Raw genomic sequence first — 27,368 nt, forward strand, 5'->3', positions numbered from 1 at the left:
CAAAGAAGGAAACAGCAAACCTTTCAAATACTTTTTACAGTAATTTCTATGCATTCTAGAATCAGCAAAAGACATGTGGGGTAACTTTAAAGCTATTGTTAATTCTGAATTGTAATTTACATCTGGCAAGTAAACCAGGTCTTGTTAAAAAGCAGGCTACAAATGTTTAGCCACAGTGCCCTCTAGCTGCTGATTTTGTAGTTTCAATACAGTTTTGCATCCACAGAAGACGAACCACCAGCTCTTCGATCAGCACAAAATGAATCCACATCTCCAACAGAGAGACTACCTGTGATCTGGAACACAAAAAGTTCCACTTAAATATAAGAAAAAAACTATTTCACTGTGAGGGTGAGGGAGCAGTGGCACAGGCTGCCCAGAGCGGTTGTGGAGTCTCCTTCCTTGGAGGTCTTCAAGACTTGTTTGGACATGTTCCTATGCGACCTCATCTAGGTGAACCTGCTTCTGCAGGGGGGTTGGACTAGATGATCTCTGAGGCCCCTTCCAACCCCCACCATTCTATGATTCTATGATTCTATGATTCTATGATCTATCTGTCTTATTCTCCTTATAATGGTGACCCATCCACCTGACTATCAAAACAGCACTTCTGTAACACCCAACAAACAAAATGTACTTTTTTCATTGAATTTCTCACCTTGAGAAGTAGAGATCAGGTAACCAATCTCAAGAAAGTAAAAACTGATTCAATATTTTTATTAGGACACAAACAACCTCAACAGAAAGAATGGATTTCTACCTTTCACTGCTTATTACATTTGTATGCACTCTGTCTGTTTCAAATCAGAAAGCACCAGTAAACAGCAGCAGATCTAGGCTGAACTGAAAAGGTAGGCTGTTAGATAAAACGTGAAGTTCAGGCTCTCTTTCTGGATGGCGCTGGTCAGTTGCAAACAGATACAAACAGTTAAGCATGTATTTTCTTAATCCAACTGGTTTAGGGATGTGCTGGGTCACTTTTCAAAGTCCGTATCTTTCAGGAACACTATTTGATGGACGCCTCCATTTCTTTTACACCTCTTTGCTCTTGAGACCTGGATTTTGTAGGTTTAAGACTTCTTAAACCATAGCCTCAAAAATCTACTAAAACCTGATATACTTGGTGTGTTACTTAATATTTCTTCACAACTGCATTCTCTGTAAGAAAATGCAGTTAGCTTCTTTTTTAACCTTTAATAAAGACAACTTATATACAAGAATTTTTTTTTTTTAACACAGACACTTTTGTTTCTAAAAAAAACCACTAGACAGATGCAGATGTTTACAAATATAAAGAACTCTTCAAACTCTCCTGCAGTGAACCATCTTCATCAGTACACCTTTACTCCTTCTGTAAAGCTGAAGTATGACCAGTGCTTTGGACATGGTAAAGTCCCTTCTCTGCTTTTCTTTCCCCAGTCCAGTCTTTCTCTAACATATGATAGTAGACAGTCTCTCTTCACAGCATGCATTATTCCTTCAAATTCCCTCAGTCTCTTCACAAAAAAAAAACCAAAACAAACCCACAGCTGAGAAAACTCAAACCCTATAGGGGCTTTATTTAAAATCTCCTACCTCTTAGCATAAAGCAATAGATGAGACATCCATAGTTGATACTACATTGTTCTCCACCAGCTCTACTGATATCCATGTTCAACTATATGTCAAGTTTCCATTCATAAAAAAGATGCTCTTTTTATAATGATAAAAGGGTACTGAAAATAAATGCTAAAATTAAGGACTGAAGAGAGAAATAAAAATGTTAGCAAGGTGTAATTTGTGAATTCGTACAAATAAAAATTAGTATTAAATATACATAAATATAAATAATATTATGCTATATAACAAATAATATATTAATATGGAACTATATTGATTTTAATCCAGCAAAGAAGGGTGACAAGCAGCAACCTTTGATCCAGACAGGAACCCTGCAACTATTTAAGCTGATAATAAAACTCCAAATAACCCTGACATCTACACAGTTTTGCCTGTGTCACAAGGCAACAAGAAGCATCATGAGTATGGGCCAACTGCCCAAAGTATTAGCATGATTCTCATAGTTTCTTTGTCTCAAGAGATATTCTTTGGAAAGTGGCATATATGTCATACAAGCATCCTGCAGATCACAGAATCACAGAATCGTTGAATGGTAGGGGTTGGAAGGGACCTCAGAGATCATCTAGTCCAACCCCCCTGCAGAAGCAGGTTCACCTAGATCAGGTCACATAGGAACATGTCCAGGCAGATCTTGAAGACCTCCAAGGAAGGAGCCTCCACAACCCCTCTGGGCAGCCTGTGCCACTGCTCCATCACCCTCACAGTAAAATATTTTTTTCTTAGATTTAAGTGGAACTTTTTGTTGAAATTCTCAGATCACTCTGTAACCCCTTGAACAGAACCTAGCTAGAAGGTAGTAACAATAATATAGGCTGGTTTAAATGCAATGGAGTCTGCTTTAGAATGAACCACCATTCTGGTGAGCTCAAGCCTCCCACTGGGACTTAGGGATCTCCAATCACATCCTTAGACATTCCCAGGGCACCCTCAAGAGACATGAAGCCTCTCCATTCCCCAACCATTATGTTTTTCTTTGAAAAAGTAAAAGTTTACTGAAATGAAAGGTGGAATTGGAAAAGCTGGGTTTCAAATCAGAGGTCCTAGCAGCATTTGATTTTTTTTTTTCCTAGCCTACTGCAATTTTTAATGTATAAATCCTGAGCCTAAGTTTGTGGCAAACAAAACAAAACAAAAAAATATTTACAGCCATTTTCACTGTGTTCTCATTTTAAAATAAAAAGTAGCTTACACCAGTAATACCACATGGGCACATACAATCATATGCAGGGTTCACCACTACAGAATTCAAGCAATATTTTTGACACCATGCACACTCTGCTTATTTACTGTCTGTGAATCACGTCATTTATGCAGCTGCAATGTAAGGCAAAATAGATCTGGGAGAAACTGGACCTTAACATCTACTATGTGGAAATATCCTTGAGTATGGCCTGTTCCCTGGATGTAAGATGCTTTCAGCAATACATTAAAACCAAGGCTTTCCTCTTGAACCCCAACAATATGAGAATTGATAATTTACTCTCTATTTCCTGAAGGAGATATAACTAATCTTATTTGAAAAAAAAAATCAAAAAACTCCAAAATGAAATATCTCAAAAAGTGGCTGTTTCTGAGCCACAAGAACTGGTGGATTGGCTGTGGTGGTGTTATGCTCTAGATTACTGAATTTTGGTTTCAACTTACTGTCAGGATTTTTTTGCTGTATGTAACTTTCCCCATTCTAACTTAAATTCACCTTTTTACATGCATACACAAAAAATGTTTCAGCATGGAATGCTTCTAATGGGCAAGTTTTGTGACAAAGGTATTTGTAATTATCAACAACATAACTCTGCAAAGGACTAACAGACATCTTTGTAGCCTCAAGTGTTACATGCTGCTACATACAACCACAGGCTAAGAGGAATATTTTCAGTCCTGGAAACTTTCAGGCTTTTGTGACACGTGTTTCTGAAGTCTATAATGTAAAGTTTCTCTTTTTAGGTTCCTGAGCCAGTCTTCCAAGCCTCAGTAGAAAGCTCAAGCACAGTACACAGAGGTCACTGACAGCTTACAGAACTGAAACTGCAGGTTTCTGCCACTGTTACCAGACTGCTCGGAATGGACCTCTGTACAGGGAGGCATCAGGGAGTTTATGTGGTAATGGCCTTCATTGCTCTAAGAATAAAAGCCCTGTGCAATTCTCCCACTATGCTTTGTACAGAGAAGGATGTCATCCTCTTGTTACTTTAGACAGCTGACTGCTAAAGGAATATTCCCTTTCTTAGCCTCACCAGCATTTTAAGGCTAGAAAAAGGCTCTTTTCATTCTATTATCATTTATTCATCACCAGAGAACTAATTGTAGGTGTCAAATGCCACTGTTCCCTAGTATCAATTTATATTCTCAGTTACCATCACGTTTTAAATAGACTAGAGGTATTACAATAGGTCACCTGAAAGAAGCAGAACCTATTGTGTATCTTTACTTTTCTGAGCATGTGTAACTGAAAGCCATTTTATCACAATTCTTTTCACCAGTTGCTTCCATTTAGACAGGTTCTAACCGTGTCATTTTCAATGTTTCATTGTAACTTCTACAACCAGCAGAGCTTTCCATCATAGTCTTGCTGATTCTTTTAGACTAAAGATGTCTCTAAAAATAAATTCCTAGCCTACACTTTGCTAGGTGAGCATTGGTAAGTGGCAAAATATTTCTAACCTCTCTGCACAGCACTCAAGAATTTTCTGTAAGAAATCTTTGCATGAAAAAAATCTTTGTATTGAAAATGTTTGCAAGTTAACTTGAATTAATTTCTTTTGTGTATGCATATATGAATACCACTTCAGCACGCAATTTTGGAATTTTGTGCTCAGCAACTTTCACCCTCATTCACTCCTAAATTGGTGACTTGCATTCAAAGTTTTACTTACTTTTCTTAACAACAAAAATATTAAGAAGTCTTGAAATAATAGATTTCCAGTAATGTCTTAAGTCAAAAGTCTACATCTTTTAAACAGGAAAGAATACAAACAGGTTTTTCAATTTTTTTAGCCATATACTACTAAAATTCCTTGTTCTCTCTATATATACATATGGGTATTGATTCACAAACACACACAACTAAGACACTAAAATATACTGTCCATTCCCCCTTTCACAGAATAACCCTACAGATGAGGACAAGGTAAATCTCAGTGTAGGCAATTGCATTTTTTTCTGAATAATATTGTATTTGTTTTATTAATTATAATGTTTTAACACTATATTTTATTGGACAATGGTAATGTGGAGAAAGTTGTGGGCATACTCATTATAAAAAGCTATTTTCATTAATGTAGTGCTTTTTTTCTGCCATTCGGTACAACCACAAGTAGTTATTTGTACACTGTTCAAAATTATCTTCAAATTCTTGAAGACTTTTGGGCTGATTCTTAACTTTTTACTGTAAGTATTCAATGTTTTATTCAAAATAATAACTGTGTCAATTTGCTGTAACTGGTGTTTTGGTTGCTTATTCAAGCCTGAAGTTTTCTTGGGTGCTGTAACTATAGAATACAGAGTTTTGGCACAATTACAAAAAAAAAAAAACCCAAAAAACTAAGGTAGTAAGTATACTTCAAAACTTTGCATACTGTTGCTGCACAGCAAATTAAAGTATTCACTTCAAAACCTGTAGATGAGTATAGTGGAAAATATATTTCTGTGAATCAGGCTGAACAAAAAATCCTGGATCATCCAGTGGATATTCTGAATAAAGAACTCAAGATTTGGCACAAAGACTCATAGAGAGAAGAAACAGCAAATCTGAGTAATAAAGAGAAAAAAATATATGCAACAGGACAAGAAAGCTTTTATCCTCTTCAGTATTTTTTGTGCAATGAATTTGCTCCATCAAATCTTGAAAATTTCTCCTCCCTCTCCAAATTTCCTGACTTTTCTCCTGATGTGGGACTAGAGAGGAAGGTTTCTCCTTATTAAGAGTATTGATTAGAGAAGATGAAGGATTCAAGAACAAATCCATAGTAAAAATATCACTAATTTCATTTTAGATTAACTCAGTTAAGTATCCATTAAAATAATCCAAGTTAACAGGAATTAAATTAATTGTCTGTTCTTGGCTTGGATGGGCATACACTTTCCTGGGTGAAAAACTGGCTAGATGGTCAGGACCAAAGAGTCATGGTCAATGGAGTTAAATCCAGTTGGTGGCCGGTCACGAGTGGTGTTCCCTAGGGCTCAGTACTGGGGCCACTCCTGTTTAACATCTTTATTCATGATCCGGATGAGGGGATAGAGTGCACCCTTAGTAAGTTTGCAGATGACACCAAGCTGGGTGGAAGTGTTGATCTGCTTGAGGGTAGGGAAGCTCTACAGAGAGATCTAGATAGGCTGGATGGCTGGGCCAAGGCCAATGCCATGAGTTTCAATAAGGCCAAGTGCCGGATCCTGCACTTGGGCCACAACAACCCCCAGCAGCGCTACAGGCTTGGGGAAGAGTGGTTGTGAGCTGCCAGGCAGAGAGGGACCTGGGAGTGTTGGTTGACAGCTGCTGAACATGAGCCAGCAGTGTGCCCAGGTGGCCAAGAAGGCCAATGGCATCCTGGCCTGGATCAGGAACAGTGTTGTCAGCAGGAGCAGGGAGGTGACCATTCACCTGTACTTGGCTTTGGTGAGGCTGCACCTCAAATATTGTGTCCAGTTTTGGGCCCCTCTCTACAAGGACATTGAGGTGCTGGAGATGATCCAGAGGCAGGCTACCAAGCTAGGAAAGGATTTGGAGCATATCTCATATGAGGAATGGCTGAGGGATCTGAGGTTGTTTAGCCTGGAGAAAAGAAGGCTCAGGGCAGACCTTGTTCTCTACAACTAACTGAAAGGAAGTTGTAGTGAGGTGAGGGTTGATTTGTTCTCCCTAGTAACAAGCAATAGAACAAGACGAAATGGCTTCAAGTTGCACCAGGGGAGGTTCAGGCTGGGTATTGAGAGGAATTTCTTCACCGAAAGTGTTGTCAGGCATTGGAATGTGCTGCCCAGGGAGGTGGTAGAGTCACCATCCCTGTACATATTTTAGAGACAGGTAGACGTTGCACTTAGGTAAATGGTCTAGTGGTCGATTGGGCTAGGACAAAGGCTGGACTCAGTGATCTGAAAGGTCTCTTCCGGCTGAAACGACTACATGAAATGTAGTATTGCTCTACCATTTTAATTTGTGCACTTTGTTGTCTAGTAAACTAAGTATTTCCAATCTCTACATGTCATCCTAGGAGATCAAAAGATTTCTATCAAGTCAGTTTTCAAGCATTTTTCTTCAGTGGAATTGACTTCTTGTTTTAAGAAACTCAAAAGCTGTTCACAGTTTTCATTTCACAGAGAAAAATGTTAAAACTCTCTATAGTTTGGGTGGAAAAAGAAATCATAAAAAAACCCGAAGTTTCTAGATTAGAGACAAATAGTCAATCTTTAAATTGAATAAAAGATTTTAAAATAAGTTCACAGGTACAAGCACTTCGCTTAATATGCTGATTTTATAGTTATGAACATAGTAATGAACAGGTGTTACCTATGAGCCTGATGTCATTTTTTAAAAAATGCATTAATTCTGCAGGTTAATCATTAAAGCACAGTTTTATTCACTCTGCACTTACAGATCCTCTTTAAACAGGTCTAGAAAACATGCAGTTGCTGAAAAATGCAGGTAAACACTTTTTTAAATGGACAACTTCTTTTTGTTACATTTGTAGTTTCAGGGTGATTGATGGTTATAACGTCAGATAAAGCAACAGGGAGATGTGTATTATCACTTGCTAAGCTCAGACATTTCTATAAAAATGTGCAGTTATTTTTCAAGATGACAACAAAATACATTTTACAAACGCATATATTTTTGAGGAGATTGCAATCATACATGCTTAAATAAACTCAAGTCATATTTTCTCTGAAAGCAAATCTGGTCTTTCACTTTCTTCCATTTTCTCTTGTACTACTAAATGATGAAGAAAACAATTTAGATTGCCCTCTCTCGCAAGAGCAGTTCAACCACCAGCATTAGGGCCATAATCTGGTAAGGACTATCTCAAGTGCTCAATTTCATTCACACAAGTAGTCAGATTCAAATGTATGGCATTAAATGCACCAAGGGCAATCAGAAGGGCACTCTAAGAGACTATTATCCCAGGCATTACCCTGTGGGAGATGAAAGCACTACATGGGCCAAATTTGTCTGAGTCATATCAGCTGCTGCTACTGCTGCTTCCAGAGGAAAGCAAGCACCTACAAAATTTCTTCCTGCACATTCCAATTCTTTCTCTTCTCTGCCACAGCTTTCATGTTCATCACTCTCAATCACAACTGCACCCTCCACTCCAGCAGCCTAACAAGGCTGGAGAATCATCTTCCTAGCCATCTGCTGCTACCACCTACCTCATTACTGGCAGAGATGCCAGGGACAGGTGGGTTCTCTGCTCTCCAGTTCTGTTAGTGTGATCAAAAAAGAGAATACAGCAGCAGTATCTGCAGCAAACAAATGTCTCACTAGGGTGGCAGCTGTGCTATATGTTTTCTCATTCCCGGTACCTGACATTTGCAGAGTTTTCAGCCAAAACAAAGAATGGTGAAAAGTGCCAGGAAGTATTTTCCCTCTTAAAAAAAATGTTTTATATTGAAGTGCTTGTTATTAAATTTCTGTTTATTAAAGTTTTTTGTCTGTCTGAATGAGCTAAAAGCAAATAGGAGAAAGAAAGATAGTAATGGACCACTTCCTTGCTAGTGGAAACTGACAGTAGCTCCCCTCTGACTGCCCTGCAGAAGATAGGTCTCAGTTCTAGTTTCAACCCTGGCAAAAGAAAAACCTCTTAATAGATCAGATTACAACTTTACAGACATCCTAGTTTATGATGAGATGACCTGAGGACCTGACTTCCTATGCAAGAAGACACTACACTCTCTACCCAGATCATTCTGACAGGCCTATATCCTAATAGGCCTCAGGTGTCGTCTTTGGATTTCCAGCCTCCTACATCATGATTAGCCATAAACATATGGCCTCACATCATGAGCAGCAAACACAGGGTAACCTACTAACTTTAGTCCAGGTTATTTTTCCTTTTGGAACTCAACAATTTGGATTAGAGAAAACTACTTTTCAGATTAACTCGTGTGTGTCATCAGCAAAGAAAACATGGCACAGAGGCGGTAGCAATCCTATGGTTCCTAAACTGACAAGAAGGCTGAGGGAGCAGAATATTATCACATAATCCTAATGGACAATGCCACAGTAATAATATCATAGTGTGACTACAGGAAAGCACTCTGTCTACATGTCAATTCAATCCAGAATGGCATGAAATTTAAAAAGTAATATTGTTCCCATTACCTATGCTTTCAAAAAGGAAAAAAAATGTCAGCAAGGGCTGACTGTAAGAACAGAGAAAAAAAACTGCCTTCTTTTTGTATTCGTGATGTGAACAAAAATATTTTTTAAAATGGCCAATTTTACTATAAAAATATTATCAAGTTCTTTAGGAACTCTTTTATACACAGTTTCATATTAATTCAAACATATTACTTGACATTTGGAATATTTTAAACTGTGTATGTTTTCACTTTAAGCAAGGATAGTATTTCAAAAAAAGTACAAAATACATAACAGTACCATAAATTAACTCTTGCATAAAGTTTAACTAAATTGGGCCATAATTAATTTATCTAGTCAATTATCTCTAGCACTGGAAAGGATATTTATTCAAAAGGAGAAGCAGTCTATACAGTCTATACAGGCCTAAGTCATTCATCAGTGTCACCATGGCAACACCACAGGACAGACGTATCACAGCCACAAGGCCACTTGCTGCAGGGCTACTTGTCCAACCCAGGGCCTGAGCATGACCCCTTTGGTGCTAGACCTTTGTCTCTCACTTGCTTTTCGCATCACAGCCTTCAGCATCCTTTGTATTTGCTGCTCTTAGGGAAAGGGTATGGCTCTGCTCAGCACTTACAGTTCTTCCCTCTGGCATCTCCGATCAGTGACAATCTTCTTAAAACCAGAATCATTCATTTTTTCAACAGGAAAAAAAGCTCTTAGAGAAAAGGGATTTCACAACAGTGCTACAAGTGTAGTTTGTGCTTAAACACTTAAAAGTACTTGACAGTAATTCAGACAGTACATGTAACAAGTACCTAAGTCCCAAGATGGGTCCTCTGCCTATACCTTGACAAAGAACTCCTCCTTCCAAAACTGATTTGTGTCACTTGAATCTCTGTGGTTTGGCCTTTGCTCCTAAGATACTACAAGAGGTTACAGGAAAGTGGTTTGTCTTGCAATTTGGATTTCTCCACAAACTCCTACAAATTTCAGTCATTCTAACAACGTGTTGCTATCAAACTGATCAACCTGTATTTTACAAACTTCATGACAACAGAGATCCAACTGTGTCAGGTATTTTTTGCAGCCTTTGATTCTACTGACCCCAAGGTACTTCTGAGATGTCTTTATGGATGAGAGAGCTCTGGTATCCTCTCTACAGCCATCCACCATGGGATCTTTAACAATTCTATGCTGATTGTTCTGTGGTGTGCAAAACCTACTTTGTTCTCTGCACAGAGAGTGTGGTTTGGGGAAACAATTTCTTAGTTTTTAAAGGGCTGGGGACTTCAGAATCATCAATTATTAATTACATCCAAACTAACTATTTTCTTTGCTTTGCCGTTTCCTGCCTTAGAAGAAGAAAAAGCTTGCTAAAGTTTATTTCACAGAAAAATAGAAGCAATATGGCAGATTTAGCACATGGAACAAAGAGTACTTTTTTTACTAGGTGATATGACTGAGAGTACATTTAGGTATAATGGTTGAAAAACCTTGAACTATTTTGACAATTTTTAAAATAAACTTTAATTTTCAAGTATTAATGCTGGCTCCAGAGACTTTTCAATCACAGTGATCTCAAAACAATGGTTTCTTTTGCTGATGTGATCTCACTAGACACCTGTGCCTTAGGATCCCAGCTAGGACGACATCCTGCAACAAAAAGCCTCACTCAAAGACTATTTAAAGGCTGCAGTCTTCTGCATTCTTAGAGCAATATTTACATCCACAATTCCTACAACTGTATTAAACTTTCTGCCCTCTCTATATCTTACATAGTATAAGCCTGTCATGACCTACGCTGCTCAGAACCTACACGGATTCTAAGGGAGTCTCTATTTTCCACACACTGTTTGGGAAAGACTCACGATGGCCCCAAAGGATTAGTTTCTGAGAATGGCATAGATGACTTATGGGTTTAAAACCTTTTCTTCCAGCAGCCCATAAAAGCTTGAATTTTCTCTAGTTCGCAGTATAACATAATTATCTTTGCTAAATGAGCAGGGATAAATAGTAAAAGTCTTTTTTTTTTCTAGCTGAGAGCTAAAACTATTAAGAAAAACCCCAACAATTTAGAATTTGCCTTGTGGCATGGCTATGGTATAAATATATAACTAAAACAGATACATGCAAAGATACATCAACATTTATGAATTAAACATATGGCTGGGTGAACACAGTTATGAAGGTAGTCTGGAAGGCTAATACAGATCTACTGTGGACCTTACAGTTCTATAGAACAGTATCAGTAGTTAGGAAAACAGGTTCTTGTTTGTTCCTAAATCTTGCTCTAAAAATTACGCCAATGATGACTAATCTTTGGTTCATTAAAAGGCAATCAAACAAACCAAAATACAGAATCCTGAATAAGGTGTGGTATAAAGTCTTCCATAAATACACATTTCCAGAGACACAACTATCTGCATGTAGCTGCAACTGGGGGAAGGAGGAAAATTAACTAATCAGTAACTAATTAGAAGTAACTAATTTGGATAAAGGTAAAATATTTAATAGAAAGGTTTTATTGTAGCTTTTAAAAATGTGTATAGCTATTTCCTTGTTTCAGCTTGTTAAATGAAATGCATATCCTCTCTGTATGCATTTGTCAAGTGCAGATAGAGTCCCCTTCAGATTGAATCTTAATTAACATTAATTAAAGGAATATTTTTTTATTCCTAAGGAATTTCTCCTATTACTGTAAACTGTGAAAGAAATGAGGAATAAGAAACAACAAAAGTACACAAAAAATTATTTTACTTTTTCCTAGTGTTTTATAAGAATAACTGAATCCCTCTGACAGCGCAGGTAATAAATTCACTCCAAATCCTCTCCTGACACATTCAGCACTCAAAGAAGACAATGCCGACAACTTGTATTATTGCTAAAGAATTGTGACAATTAGCATCAAAAATGAAAATGGTTTGTGTCTACAATTTTAATGACACTTTACAATGCTGAACAATGATGTACCTGAGCATCCTTTGGTCAATTGAAAATTGCTTCATCTAAGACAAGACAGCTGACAACTGTGCGACAGCTGACAACTGTGAGACAAGCAGTCACAGCTCTGATTTTTGGATGTCATATGAAAAGTACATCACTGTGTTGTAATTTTAAATATCTAAGTATTATTTACCGATGCAGACTCACAAAGGAGAGAATGGTTTGAGAAGTGCATTCTCTACTTAAAAGCAATTCAACAGGAATACATGTAGGTAATGATTTAAGGTTATCTTAGTATATTAAGCATATAAAAATCACATATAAATGACAAAAATATGTGACAATCGCTGGAGAGTTCAAGATCCAGAATACGTTTAAATATAAGACATGATAAAATAAGAACTGTGAATTTGCTTGCGGCACAGAAAAACTCCAAGAAAAAGTTTGATATAAAGGATTCCTGCATACTTATACTGGATCTAGCTTTTCTACCCTTAAAATGCGCCCTTTGCTGCCACCACGTGGCCCTTGCCGCTATGCACTAGGAAGGAACAAAAAGGTTTCCTCCTTTCATTTCAAATACAGTACTAAATGAATAAACTCTGTTCCATTAGCTGCTACATAGCTCAAAATCACTGCTGAGTTCAAGAATCTAAACGACTTTAGCTAACAAATACACAAGACTTGTTTTTTGAAAAAGTATTCAATAGTAACTTTGATAAAAGATATATAACCCCTAAACTTCACTCTACCTGTTCAGATATCACAAAGTTAATTGTTGTTCCAGGATTTCACAGGTTGGGAGCCAGATGGGGCTTTCAGCAGTGGTCAGTTTCTTGATAGCTGTCAAGATAGTACTTAGCAAAAAAACCCTCTGTTGACTGTATGCACGGCTGTATTGCTGGAAATAGAACTGAGATACAAATTAAGACTTCCAAACAGTCTCACACAGCTGCTGCAAGATGGAAAAAGGAATTAAAGATTTTTTTGCCCTGTGAGGAGAAAGAATAATGTATTGCAGGCAAAGTGACAAACAGATTTGACACAGAGGGCCTCTTTTGATGGCAGGCAGCGCCTTCATGAGGACCACTGCACACAAGCGTGATGGACTCTTTTAAGTGTGATGGACCGCAACGTAATAGACATTGCACTTCTGCTTCTGTGCACAAAATCACCACAAGACTCACAGCATGAACAGCAAATCCCCAGGCCAACGTGCATCTCATGGTGTCGTATCCCTTTCTCAATGTACCATGCCACTAACACATGCACCCACTGAGAAAATGTAATCGGCAGATGTAATTGTCAGTACCCTTCTCGCTACTTCAAAAACTTAAGACTGAATTACAGAGGAAATTCAATGGCCTCATTCCCACTGCACAGTTCAGCCCCTGGCATCACACAAGATAGATTTTTTTCTGATCCTCTATAATTGGTTTTACTGTTCTCCAAGTGTTAAAACTATTCCAAAACAAATATCTCCTTATTTGAGCATAAAGAATTTCTTAAGGTTACTCTGACTTTTTGGAGGAATAGCTTGTTCTGCTTTATTCCCACAACACCCTTGACCAGGTCTTCTTTCTAATGGGTGCTAGTCTGTTCTGACTTGTCTACTACGCTCCCTAGGTCTCTAAACCTAAACATGAGTAACAGCTGAACCCTTCCTACTTCTGGATCATTTTCACATTTATCCTCTCTATCCCACATCTACCTTGCAGTCAGACCAAACACTCTGTTCCTGAAGCCCATGTCTCATCCCTGCTAGGTCTTCAGATGGTTACACAAACTGGGCCTGACAGAGGCTCTCTGCCCAGCTCTGCTTCTGCTTACTCTTTTCAGGATGAGAATTAGTAAGAAATAATAGCTGCAAATCAGTAAGAAATAATTGCTGCAGATCATTCCCTGTCAGCTTTTCAGACATGTTTCCTCACCAGATGTTCAGCTCTGACTACAGCAGAAATGATCTAATGTACAGTGGGTCCATGCAACAAACTGTGAAATCCCTAAACCAAAATGTCACTGAAAAAAAAAGAATAGTGAGCTAAAATTTTAAAAGATATGTTCCAATCTGGAGTAAAATTTTCCATTCAACAGAAAACAGCTCTATAATATATATTCAAATACCAGCAACTCACTCATCTTTTCCTCTTCCCAGCAAACTACAGTCCCTACCACTCTACAGTCCCCTTTTTTAAGAGATACATTCACACCTCTTAGGTTTGACACATTAAGACACATGTGAAGTGTCTTTAGAAATACTTCTAAAAAAACCTCCAACTCTTGGCAACTGTAAAATATACCTTCTTGGAGATGGTAACATGTCAGAGCTGTAAAGCACTCCTGGCATAGGTTTCTCTAACCCTCAACAGGATATTGCTTCTGCTGTGATCATCCACACTGGCATGCACATCCAAGACATATGATTCTCCAACTCATGAGCCACAAAAGGATTTTCATTGATGAGACTAAACATCTGACATAAAGAAACTTGTCAGAATCACTCTCCTACCAGCACACGAGGCAAGCTGAATCAGAGATACATGAAAAAAGAAAGCTTTTCACTCAGTCTTGTAAACAGCAATTGCAAGGCTTTCATAGCCCTTGTATTAGAAAGAGTTGTATTCTGGATGCTTCTGTTTCACAGGAGTCTATAGGCAGAAAGATCAGCTCATCTCTACAAAGTTCGTAACCTCCATTCAGGAAGAATCTGACCTTTACCCTGGAAGTCAGTCTCTACTGTCAGTCATTTCAGTAAGGCACTGTGGCAAAAAAGCGCAGACAGAGGTGTTCTTTTGCCCAGAAGTAAAAACCATGAAGCAAATAGCTTTCACAAGGATTACATTCACTCAGGGGAAAAAAAACTAAAAACAAATCCACTCCTTGAAACACTTTATTGTGGCAATATGAAGTAGTAAGCTTTGATGATGTTTGTTGTAGAAACCCTCTTTTCAAAAGTACCACACAATGTTCTACCTCAACTTCAAGAAGACTGATTCAAGAGCTCTGTATGACTGATGGTTTAGGTTGTGCAGCTTGAGACTGAAATTGTTTGTTCCATAATTGCTTGCTGCCTTTTTGCTGGAATGAACACCCAAAAAGGCTGTAGCAAGCTTCAAAAAAAGCAGTGTGGTTCCTTGAGTACAGCCTCCCAAAAACAAGTACAAAAAATCTAGGGCAGTAAGGTCTAGAGAAAGAGAGGCTTCACCCCACAGAAAGAAAGAGGGCAGACTGATTGACATCAGCTATTTTAATAGTAGCCTGTGCTTATTTCCATGAATGAAGATGCTGATTGCCATACAATCTCTTCAGTACAGCTAATGTACAGCTAATCTGCTTGTAACAGATATGGGGAGCAGGAATGTTGACAAGGACAAATGGATTCTGCTTTCCAAACATGAATCAAGCTTTCAAAATTGTTAATGCTTTGCCTAACAGCTAGTTATAGTTTACAGAGCATTGGAAATACCAAATATAAATCTAACATATTACTAGTAATAGTATGACTATGTAAACAGGGAAGGCAGAAACCTGCAATGTTCTCATCCTCTTCATTTCAGGGATGATTATTCCGTGTCTTATTGGGCATTTATTCATATTTACTGTATCATTACTGTGAGCATTTCCTAAAATACTTGTTAATTCTACCGCTTTACCTGCCTTGCTCAAATCAACACATTTAGTCTTTACACCACAAACTCACAATTAGCCCAGCTGGTCTATGCCTAATGCTCATTCAGTGACACTCAGCCTGCCTCCTACTCGCCTGTCTTTTTATGTCACATTGGTAACAGGATTTTATACACTACACATTTTTGTTGACACACTTAAGGTCTGTAACACATCACACTGGGACTCTCATCAGACTCTGTTGGTATGGCTGAGAATAAGTCATTCAATTATTTGCACTGTTCTTAAACTCATATATACATTAGGTTTCTTATTCTTTGATAGAAACACTTAAGATGCTATCTTGCCTTTCCTAAACAACATAACGGTATTTTTGACCAATGAACTAGTTTCATATGTATTAGATGACTAACAATGTAGGCTTTCTCAGAAAGATCAACACATGAAAGTTCTTTTAATTCTGAGATAATGGGAGAAAGTAAGTCTTCTTAAGCCAGAAAATTAATATAAAATTAATTAATCAAAAGATAGCTGTTCATCCCTTAGCCAACCATAACAGAGAACCTTACTGGAAAAAAAATACATTACTAAGAATATTTTAAACAAGCTGGATCAGCAAATATTATTGTACACAACCAAAATAATACCATAACACACATTTAATCATTGTGCTTTTAGTGTACCCTTCCTCAAGTTTGGATGTTTCAACTTCTTTTAATTCTGCATTACCTGATTATGCACAATAGTAATGCTTATACTTCTAATCTGCTCATCCCTAACTTCAAATCAAATTTGTTGAGCTATGATTTAATTTTTTTAAAAAAGGTATAATTTTCATTGATACAATAGTTGCTATAATTCATCTAGAACTCCGTTTTTCAGAACCGATATTTTAATCTTCTTGGGTAATTAACCAATTAAATTACTATCCTATCTAAATTCAGAAAGCAGAGGAATAAAAAAAAGATGATGAATAGCAGTATATTTACATTTTGGTAAGCTCTTGTTCACTGTGAAGCAGCATAATATGAATTTTCCAGTAAAATATATTCTAGAGCAAAAGAGACAAAAAGAATCTCTGTAACTTACCTCATATTCCCTGCCATAATGAGGAATAGATTATAAATATGAGAAAAAATGAAGAGGAAGAGGATGGTACTGAAGAACATTGTCATCCAAGAGCCATGGTCCTCCCGAAACATTTTCAGACGAAGTAACTGACCTGTGGTATAAATATTGTGAGAAAGAATATTAGTCAATCAGTAACCACATATTTACATCATAACAAAACTAAAATAAAGTACCAAACTGTATTTCTTCTTATATCCAATTATTCCACCATGTGAGGGGAGGGCAGATCTAGTATCATGCAGTCTATCTATTTTCCTTTAGTTCAATATGAAAAGATATAATTTCTATAAAATTACAAAGTTGCTTCGCACAAACTAATGAATCACAGAATCGTGGAATCATAGAATCCCATAATTTAGGTTGGAAAATACTAAGATCATCAAGTCCAGCCATTAACCTAGCACTGCCACATCTACTACTAAACCACGTCCCTAAGCACCACATCTACACATCTGTTAAATACCTCCAGGGCTTGTGATTCCACCACTTCCCTGGGCAGCCTGTTCCAATGCTTAACAGTCCCTTCAGTAAAGAAATTATTTTCTTAATTAAAAACTGGTTTGGGTTCTCACAATTGGAATCAATGAGGCAGCAGTCTGAAAGAGTCCATATCACATGTGTGGTACCTGACCAACATATGTCTGTGGTTTTACACACACTACATCTGATTCTACATGCCGGTTAAGCAGCTTTCCATGTTTCCCTGTTTCAGCCACTAATATCCATACTCCCTGTGCTCTCATGCTGGCACAGCAAGCTGAGCAGTCATGCACAAGTAAACAAGAGTGGGCAACTGACCTATCTAGAAAAAAAAAAGAAAAATTATCTTTTTTTAGTTTTTTCTTTCATTTGAATTAGTTCCATCAATCTGCTGACCTTGATGCTCAACAAACAGTAGTGCTGCACATTTGTGCAAAAATAGGAAGGAGTGATGGATTGGAAGCGTAACTGCCTCAGCCAACACATCTTCTAGAAACTGTTACACCCTAACACTCCAGAACAAACGCCACAGAAGGTCTCATGGAATTAGTCTAGACCTCAAGGCAAGAGCCACTTCTTAGTGGCACCTAAGAAATGTTTTGAGAAACAAGTCTATTGATGAATTCTTAAGTACCTCATGCTGTATGAGATCCATTATTTGCTGCCTTTTTTTTTTTTTACCAGAACCAAGAGTCATTAAATCTTGATAGCTGCCTGTATCTTTCCCTTGACTACAGACAGCATCAGATCAAATATCATATGACATGATAATAGTGATCACATCATATGATCTCATTTCATCACAGAACCTCCAGTTCTATTCCATGTTTGTGTTTTTTGCAAGCTAGACAAACACATATGTGTTTTTGTCTGCCAATCATTTTATGTCAACACAGGAAAATCTGAAAAAGTCTTTAGACTCCAATACTGCTCAGCTGGGATGACTTCACCCAACAGTCTGATATGCACTGGGCAAGTGCCAGGAGCCTTAGAATGAATTTCAAATTCTATCAGAGACCTCCAGTGACATTATGGACAAATCTTTTACATTCTATACTAAAGTCTCTCCTTAATCTACAAAGGTGAAGAATACAGCTCTCTTTCTTGTAGTGTAGACTTTTGCTACATTACCCCACAATAAAGCCACAAACTGATTAAGCCTCTAAGTAGTAACATTAAAAAAAGATAGTCAGAAAAACAGAGCTTACAGCCATAATTATTATGTAATTACTGTTCATGTCCTAGTCAGATACGTTTATCAAATGTTGTCATGGAACCAGAGAGAACTAAACATTCCCTAGAGCATTTCAGCCATGATCATTTCTCATGGTAATGTTCTTGCCATTTAGCAAATGTAATATTACAAGTTTGCCAGAGCAAGATGATTTTACTGTTCTATCCTCACAAGTCTTACTGCAATAGAATACTCTTCCCCATTCCGCTTTTTGTAGTTTATATTTGGTTTTAGTGGTTCCTGCTTTTTCAAAGGCCATTTACTTGGAGTGATTAATGATCTAAATAGCAGCTGGTCAACGATGGTGGAAAGGTACAGAAATATTTTTTCAGTGCTTGACTGCCAGCAAGAACAGCTAACATCCCAGATGGGATTTCAAAAGTGCTTTGTACCAAAAAGATAATATTTTACATGTTTAAAAACAATATACTTGCTACAGAGATCATTTTTACTATTAAGGTAACATCAGAAAGACTGACCAACTACCAAGCACTTTACTAAAATAAAGTTTGTCAAATGCTCAGTTATAATGCCTCGCTGCAGTATTACAATTTAAGTTGTCTTAATATTTTTTCATCATTCCTACATAAAGAAAAATTTCAGTTCCTTATGGACATTTTTCTGTATCCTATATTTCAAATGTTACACACTGAATATAAAGGCTAAAAGGAAAAAAACAACAAAAGAATGCATCAATAACTTACTAGTACTGGCAATTTTTAAGATATGCTGAGAAAGATTACAGACCATTACAATTTATTCCAAATAATAAAAAAAGTTTATGAATTCATATATCATTTTCTTTTTTCATGTCTAAGAAAGCTTTTCTAGTGTGAAGTATCTGAAGTACATGTCCCCTGACATAGATTATTTGCTTCCTTAATTTCATCAGGAAATCAAATTACAAGTCAATGTAGAAACTTCTACTGTGTGTTTTTCTTAGACCTAAGCACTTCAATCATGTGATACATTATTCTGCAGAGAACACATTTTTCAAAGAATAGTGGTATATCTTTTGAACTGAAAAGAAGCTCTGCTTACTCTCATCATTGGTGATAAGTAAAACTTTTGTCATGTTTTCCTCAGGAACATATTTTTCCTGGACTAGCTTTCGTCTCTGTCTTCTCCTCTTAGCTTTTTATATTTGTCCTTCTCCATTATCATAAACACAGGAGTTTCTCAACTGTTCCATTCTATACAATTTCCAGATACTCTTTATGTATACTCTCATCCCTCTTTTCCTCTTCTGAATGTCTCCTTCTTGTATGGCCCTTTCCTTTCATGAAGATATCTACTCGCATTTTTCACGATAATAAGTAGGCTTTGTACAACAGTAGGTTGCAACAATACCCTATCACCTTTTTGTCTCTGATCTCTAAGCTCTATAGGCACACTGTTTATTCACTATCTTGAGGTTTTTTTCTCCTGGACTTCTACAAGTCTGGTACAGCTCCTTGACCCATTCTTAAAGAATTTCTAATGACTGCTTTCTTAAAGCTCAGTCATACTAGTTCTTCCTCATCTGTGAGAGTGTCACCTACCTCAGTCCATTTGTTCATACGCTTCTTGACATCCTGGCCTCCTTTTTTGTTCACAACTCTGTCCTCTAGCTGCTCTCCTTTTACCTCTACTCATTTTTACTCATTTTACTCATGAAGACTAGAGATGCAGGGTTGGTGTAATAAGAGTGGAGGATCAGGAGCAGACTTGGGCTGTGGGCTGAAGCAGAAGGTAGGATCTGAGTTTTGGAGTAAGTAGAGCTGGAAGATGGGAGTTCTCTGACAAGGCTGAGATTTTGGAATGAGGTAGGAACCATGAGGCAGGAGAAGTAATAGGTAGGTAGGTGGGGGGAACCAAGCTCTGCAATGGGGCAAGACCAACAGAGGTCCATGGACCAGTCCAGTAGTAGAACTGCAATAACGGATTCTGACAATGAAGGAAGGGAAAAGGAGGAAAAAGCACACACACACACACACACGTATACACGTGCCCCAGGCCCATGTACTCCTCCTCAAGTGCTAGAAACAATGACAACCCCATGCCTAGCTAGACTGGGAATGTGACATAAATCTGTCCTTCATTAAAAGAATGCAGAGGCTGCTATGGCAATAGCAATTTATCCTGACCTCCTGAGAGGAGGAGCTTAATGATAAAAGACATCTACCTTACCGTCTGACACCTGCTGCCTGAAGAATTGTCATTGCACACAGAATACTACTGACATTTTGGACTAAAAACAGTACTTGCAAAATAGAGTTGTGATTTTAGAAGGTCCAGATTAATGGAGAGGACAAAGCACAGCCGAGCATCTAGACTTCCATAAAAGAGATAGTTGCAACCTTTCTAAAACAGGTAAGAGAAAGATTTATCAAGTATTTGCTGCACATATATTCTCCAAAGCAATGTAATTTTCCTTATTTAGCTATTACACACTGATTAATACATACACATACATAGAAATTTCATGCTTTTTAAAGTACTTTTTCACAAGTATTGTCTTCAGTAGATAAATTCTTACGTTAACTATCTTTCTACTGTAGCTTCTATCTGCCATATAGTACTTCGTTAACTCTCAAGTAAGTACATGAGCATCACTTTTGTAACGAAAAAAATTAGTAGTTTAATCACAATACCAATTGAGTCATCAAGAAGAAAGGAATTGGATATTGGCACGATCTACTTACCTAATTGCATACAAATACTGCTGTATATGACTTACTGTTCCCTTTGTACTAGTATGTGTAATATGCTAAATGCACTTGAAGTAAAATATGTGAAATACTCCACTTAACATATCGCATTAGATGTCATTTCATATCAATTCAGTTGAAAGTAAAAAGAGAATGTATTAAATGATTACCTGACAGGTAAGGTGTTAAAATCAAAAATTACAAATAATGTCTGATATTTTCATAACAAAATCTAGGACTCTCTGTACAATGCTTTATTAATTTGATAAAATGAGATTAAAAAGTATGCTTTGAGAGCACATGTAACAGGATTAAACTGATATGTGAATAGTCAGACATTTGAAAAAAAACTCTATGGTAACTGGAATAGATTTATACTACATTAAAATACAGTTGCAAACAGGGAAACACAATTCTCAGAGTGAACCCAACAAATAGAACAGCTCATGTAAAATTACGCCTTCTACTATAAAAAACAGCAAGCAAAGAGGAGCAAGGGGCAAAAAGAGCAGATAAGGAATAAAATTATATAAACTAAGCTGTTAACTCATCTTAATATTTTTTTTTCACTTCAGGTCAAATTAATCACTTATTATGACCTTGTTAAAAATGTAAAAAAACTCCACAGGTATGACAGGGAAGAGTATGGTTCTTAGGGTACAAAATTAGGTACAAATTTTGCACACCAAAACTAAAGGAACTTTACAAATACAAGTTAAATGCCATATGAATGACTACCAGCAATAAATTGATACTATAATTGAACTACAATTAGCTATATGCACAAATCAAAATTCTTTTCAGTGACACAATGTTTCTTAGCTCCAAAAGAAGTTTCCTCAAAAAGCAATTTTTTTTTCTGAAACAAGGTTTTCTATCTACTCCAAAGACTTCTGAGGCCACGTGACAGGTACAAGAACACGGTGTAGTAAAGACTTCAGGATTTAGGGCCCTGCAATAAACTAGACAGTAAATCAACTCATCAGCTGAAACCCACTTGACTTTCTCTAGCAGCGGACAGACGCTGTCAGGGACAATGACAGAGGAGCTGTAGGTATTCATTGTCTACAATGTCTGAGAGTCATAGGTCTAAACTATCTTCAGGTCCAGAAGAGACAACACAAGAGGCAGATACAAAATCTGAGTCAATCAAACAGGTCACTTTATTAGAAACTAGAAGTTTTCTAGCATCTTTAGATTCACAGCCTATAAGATGACTGGATTCATTAGTCTGTAGAAGCAGAAACAAGAGAAACATAAATTTCTTACCCTCAAATTTAGTATGCTTTCCTGTTAATTATGAATGGTGAAGCATAAACTTCAACCTTTTCCTGGGCAGGTGTGTAATATTCTAATATCAAGCCCTTCACCAAATCAGAGGTATTCCTTTAATTCTGGATGCTGCATCACGTGTTTGCTCCTTCTCTCCACTTAATGTTTCACGGCCATCTCTGTCAATGACTGAACCTGTTCAGTTAAAAAATTAATCTCAATAGATTATAAGTATTTTTTTTAGCCAGCCTTTAGTGTGAAAAGTTTGTTCATAGTCAGACCTAGAAACATATGCAACTCCTCATCTGTCACGGTATAATTTCACACTGCTTTTGCTCATTCTGCCACTGCTAAGATGTGTGTATGTGTGTTGCCTGGCTTTGTTTAAGAATATACAGTGAACACAGCAATGTTCAGAAAGTTTTCTTAAACTGCAGATGCAGAATTTTGGACTTGAACTGTGAAGACAAGTCTATTCATAACCTATAGCTTGAGTTATTTTGTTGGTGCTACAGCGACAGACAGAAAACTTGCTGTTGTCTGATATAAAAATAGTGTCACTTCTGAAAATCATTACAGCACACAGTGCAAATGTACGGGGCATCAGGGTAGCTCCAATGGCCTCAGGATATAGCAGGGCATGCTGAGTGTCCTTCCACATGCAGAAAAATTGGACCCTAACTATAGAAGCCTTCAAATTCTTCTGATGGAAGACCAGCAGTTCATGTTGGGGGGGTCAAGCTGGGGGTCAACCCCCTTGTTTTCTCCTCTTGTTCACTATGTTACCTCAGGAAAGGTTCTTTTTTATCTCTGCACTTGTTCCCCATGCCCATCCTGTAAATTACATCAATTGCAAAGCACATCGTTTCAAGAATCTAGCCTTGCTTATGACCTCTAAGCTCCACTATAATACTAAGAGTTAATAAGAGACGGTAAGAATACTTTAGGAAATTTGAATATGAATCCTAAGGTAAGCACACAGGAAATTCCTACACAAACACAGCATTCTCTAAAGATTCTCTAAGCTCCAAACACACCTTACCCAGCTGTGCAGCTCCAGCCTCTCCACCTACATAATTAACTTCATACAGCTCACCCCTGAGTGCCATCCAGTAAACTGAAGGTGATGAAGGGGGCAAGGGATGTACTCGTTCAGGTGAGTAATTGCCCTAATGCTGTTACAAGGCTACATATCCAGGCTTTATCCAGACAACTTACAGCAAAGTGGAGCAAGCAGGTGGCACAGCTGTCCCCCTCCCTCCATTTGGAACTGCTTACAGTCCTTTTCCAGGAGTTTGATAAGATCAGAAATCTGGCACTACAATTCGCTCATGTAGCTGTGGCCATGCTGTTTGTAGCCACTTCAGGGCTTATTTATACTGCCAATACAACTTTGAATTAAGTGCTTAGTGCCTTCATTCATAATTACTGAAAAGGAAGGCAGAGAGGTAGGAAACACACTTCAACTCACACATGACCTCTAGCCAAGAGGATTCTAGGGAAAGAGAACTTTCTTACGCATACTGAACACACTATAAGGAAATGTTACCTAATAGGGTGGCTACATTTTAAAGAATTTACAGGGATATCTTATAAAATACAGCTGAAGAAAAAAACAACACAAAGTTTGTATATTTTCTTACATTCAGAAAAGCTACAGAGAAGAAGAGGGAAGGAGTCCAGCTACCCTAGGTTAAAGTACAGTGCTTCAATACTTAGCAAAAATACATTTAGAGAGCAAACATTCCCCACCTGTGAAACATACCGTGAGTAGAACAGATGGCTCTCTATCCATATTCACTTTGTGGAAAATCATTTGACTGCTTTTGTTGCTGAGCTTCTAGAGAAACAACTTTGCTCCCTAAGTTTGTTAAGTACTATCTCAACTAGCTTTTTTGTCAGTTCACTGCCTGAACTATAAATTTGCAAAGCACAACACTGCAGTCTCTATTTAGCAGGTCTTCCCTGTAGCTCATGTTTGTTATATTCTGACCTGTGTCTGTGAACATACCTTTGAAAAGTTATATTGTATTAAGGTTGACAGGAAAGCAGAAAATAACGTTCAATAAAACCACCACTACTACCTTCATGATGGTTTGTACTGAATAAAATTTTATCCTGTCATCCTATCAAACAGTCTAGTGGACCCTGATCTATAAATGGCTTTTTCGATGACCCTCATACAAAGCTTCTACTTGGACAGACCTTACAGTCTGGCATCTGCTACATCATTTGTAGAGAGGTTCTAGGAACATAACAAACTGCAATTGGTGACAGCTCATTCTGGCAGAATATTTCAGCCTTTATTTTGGTTTTATTAGGAGTAAAAAATGATTGGGATTAAATGTAGGACTTTACAAGCATAAAAACCTTGCTTTGAAAAACACACAGCAGATCTATAATCCACATAACCCATAACGGACATTGATACAAACAAGTGAGGCAAAATTATTTCTCTCTAATCCTACCAAAAGCACAATATTTTTGGTCTGGGCATTCATTTAGAGAAGAAAGTCAAAGAAAGAAAAACAACAGTTTGTCTAGTGCTTTAGATGGAAAGCTTGTGGCTTCATCACAACCAGAATTTCATCCTGATTTGTTTTGATGCTGTCTTCTGGATCTCAGTCACTGCCCGCTGCAGAGCTGCCCATGGGACACGTCTCTAGGCCCAGTATTGGATACTCAAGGCAATTGTCATGGTTTGACATGGCAGCCTTTTCTGGGAAGGGGGAAGGGGCTGTAAAGATGGCTCCTGTAAGAAGTTGCTCACAACTCTCCCCAGCTCTGAGCCAGAACCACTTCTGGGGCTGAGCCAATTAGACGCCTCCACAATCACCTTTTAAGAAGAAGCCAGAAGAGGAGGTTTCTTCCTCCATCTTCCTCCATCTTCTTCCTTCTTCTCTGCCCCTTCATTTTCTTCTGGCTGGTGGTGGTGCAAGGAGTAGGAACAGTGAGAGAAACAACCATGCAGACTCCAAGGTCAGTAGGAAAGAGAGGAGGAGGTGTGCTGGAGTAGGGATTCCCCTGCATTCTATGGAGAGCTGAGATTTATTTTCGTTTCTTTAAAGACCCCACATCAGTGGTAGAGATTCATTTTGATAATGAGCCCACATCAGGGGCAGAGACTCATTTTGCTAAAGCTGGCCCCAAACCAGGGGCAGCGATTCACTTCATTAAAGGCCCCGGGCCAGGGACAATGACTATGGCCGGAGGAGGTCGTGTCCCATGGGGGGGACCCAACCACTTCACTGCAGACCCCGAGCCAGGGCCAGTGATTTTCTTCGTTAAAACTACTGCCAGAACCGTAATTGGCAGCAAGCCCTCCCTGCCCTTGTCTTAATCCACAACAACCTTGCTTATCTTTTTACTCCCATTTCACTGGGGTCTCCATCATCCTAATGAGGGTGGGGTGAATTGGGGCACCGAGCAAGAGACAGTCATGGTGCTGCTGTGCTAGCTGGGCCAAACCATGACAGCAATTAAAGAAAGGATGGAATGAACATTGGTAATTAGCACCCTCCTGTCCTCGCCTCTGCTTTTTCCAAAGACAGACGGAGTTAAATTAGTGGGCAAGGGGATGCTGCTGTTACTAGGTTGTGTCCTTTTTTCTCTCATCTATCGTACACCACACTAAGTGTTAGAGAGGAAAGAATATAACAGTTTAGAAAAAAGTTCATGAAGACCTGCCTGTGCTGGTATCATAGAATAAGCTCTAAGTGTTATCTACTTGGAATTCACTTTATTTTTCAGGTGGAGGGGAGCCTGTACATCACAACATGTTCTGAATTCTTTTGACATTTCAAAGATACTGGATTTAACTTAAAAGTTTTGAATTTTAAATTCAGTACAACTACTTCAATTTTTATTTTAAAAGCTGTCGTTCTCTCTTTTCCCTTCAGGCATAATCCATGGAAAGATGATGAATGGTACGGGTGCAATTCTAATTTGCAACGGAAATCCTAAGCTGGAGTGGTACTGTTATTTGCTGATTCTGGTTTGCCTTTTCACTTTATTAGCAGGATTTCTAGGCAATATACTTGCACTACAACATTATGTATACTGTATGAAGAGATGGACTACCAATACCATATTTCTCTTTAATTTGGCACTGTGTGACTTTACTTGGACTCTTATGGCACCTTTTTCTGTATATTACAGTCTCCAGAATTTAGATGTCTATTCCAGTAACACGTTTTATCAGATCATAAGACTGTTTTTTAGTATTAATATCTATGGAAGTGTCTGTTTCCTGACACTTATCAGTTTTGACAGGTATGTAGGTGCTGTCCATCCTATCACTTCATTAACATGGTGGGACAAAGGAAAGGCCATGTTTTGTACCATCGTAATATGGACCTTCATAGTGATTGCATCGATGCCAGAGATCTTCTGCATGGTCGCAGCTGGAAGACAATATGACATGGTAGATCCCTTGGATGTCACTGAAGGCCTTTTAGAATTTGCAGTGCCATTCACAGTCTCCAAGACTGTACTAAGATTCCTAATTCCGGTCGTAGTCATCTTTACGTGCTATATGTTGACTCTCAAAGCCCTATTACAACTCAGTAAACGTCAGCAAAGAAGGAACAGACTTGTTAGACCTCTGTTACTGATTTCAGCCGCTATGATCGTGTTTGCTATTTCTTTCATACCTTATCATGTTATGATGATGGTGACACTAATTTACAGAATTAATTGTCAACAACCCTGTGCGGACATGAGCACATTAAGTGCCATTTATAAAGTGACAGAGGTCATCTGCAGCACCAACAGTTGCCTTGACCCAATCATTTTTACTTTAGCAAACAAGACATTCTATCAAAGAATTAAAAGTATAAAATGTCATCCCAAATGCCAGTGCTGCTGTTGTCCAACAGGAAGGGTAAGTGATGTCTCTCTGTCCTCAACAACAACAACTTAAACACCGGTCTACAAAGACATGCATCTCCCACTGCCCATTTGGCTTTGTGTCATCAGACTCTTGAAATTTGGTGTCCTACAAAGCAATCTCTTGAATAAGCAAGAATGTATAGGATTGCAGAGTAACACTTCATGTGAAATGAAACAC

The 27,368-nt window shown here is 38.0% G+C and overlaps 2 protein-coding genes across 4 annotated transcripts in view; one reads left to right on the top strand and one right to left on the bottom strand.

The window, feature by feature from the left end:
* The window catches only part of TMEM117 (transmembrane protein 117), a 217,284-nt gene that overhangs the window by 165,016 nt on the left and 24,900 nt on the right, over positions 1-27,368 (bottom strand). For all 3 annotated transcript variants that reach the window (XM_062017088.1, XM_062017076.1, XM_062017084.1), the window contains one exon: positions 16,583-16,715. In XM_062017088.1, the coding sequence (XP_061873072.1) occupies positions 16,583-16,715 (133 nt within the window). The remainder of the gene's footprint in view (positions 1-16,582; positions 16,716-27,368) is intronic.
* On the top strand, positions 20,636-27,221 carry LOC104552809 (P2Y purinoceptor 1). The gene is made up of 2 exons (XM_061991771.1): positions 20,636-20,690; positions 26,200-27,221. Exon 2 carries the CDS (start codon positions 26,217-26,219, stop codon positions 27,219-27,221), a length of 1,005 nt encoding a protein of 334 aa, XP_061847755.1. The 5' UTR covers positions 20,636-20,690; positions 26,200-26,216.

This window comes from Colius striatus, chromosome 1 (genome assembly GCF_028858725.1).
Source record: "Colius striatus isolate bColStr4 chromosome 1, bColStr4.1.hap1, whole genome shotgun sequence".
Classification (NCBI taxonomy): domain Eukaryota; kingdom Metazoa; phylum Chordata; class Aves; order Coliiformes; family Coliidae; genus Colius; species Colius striatus.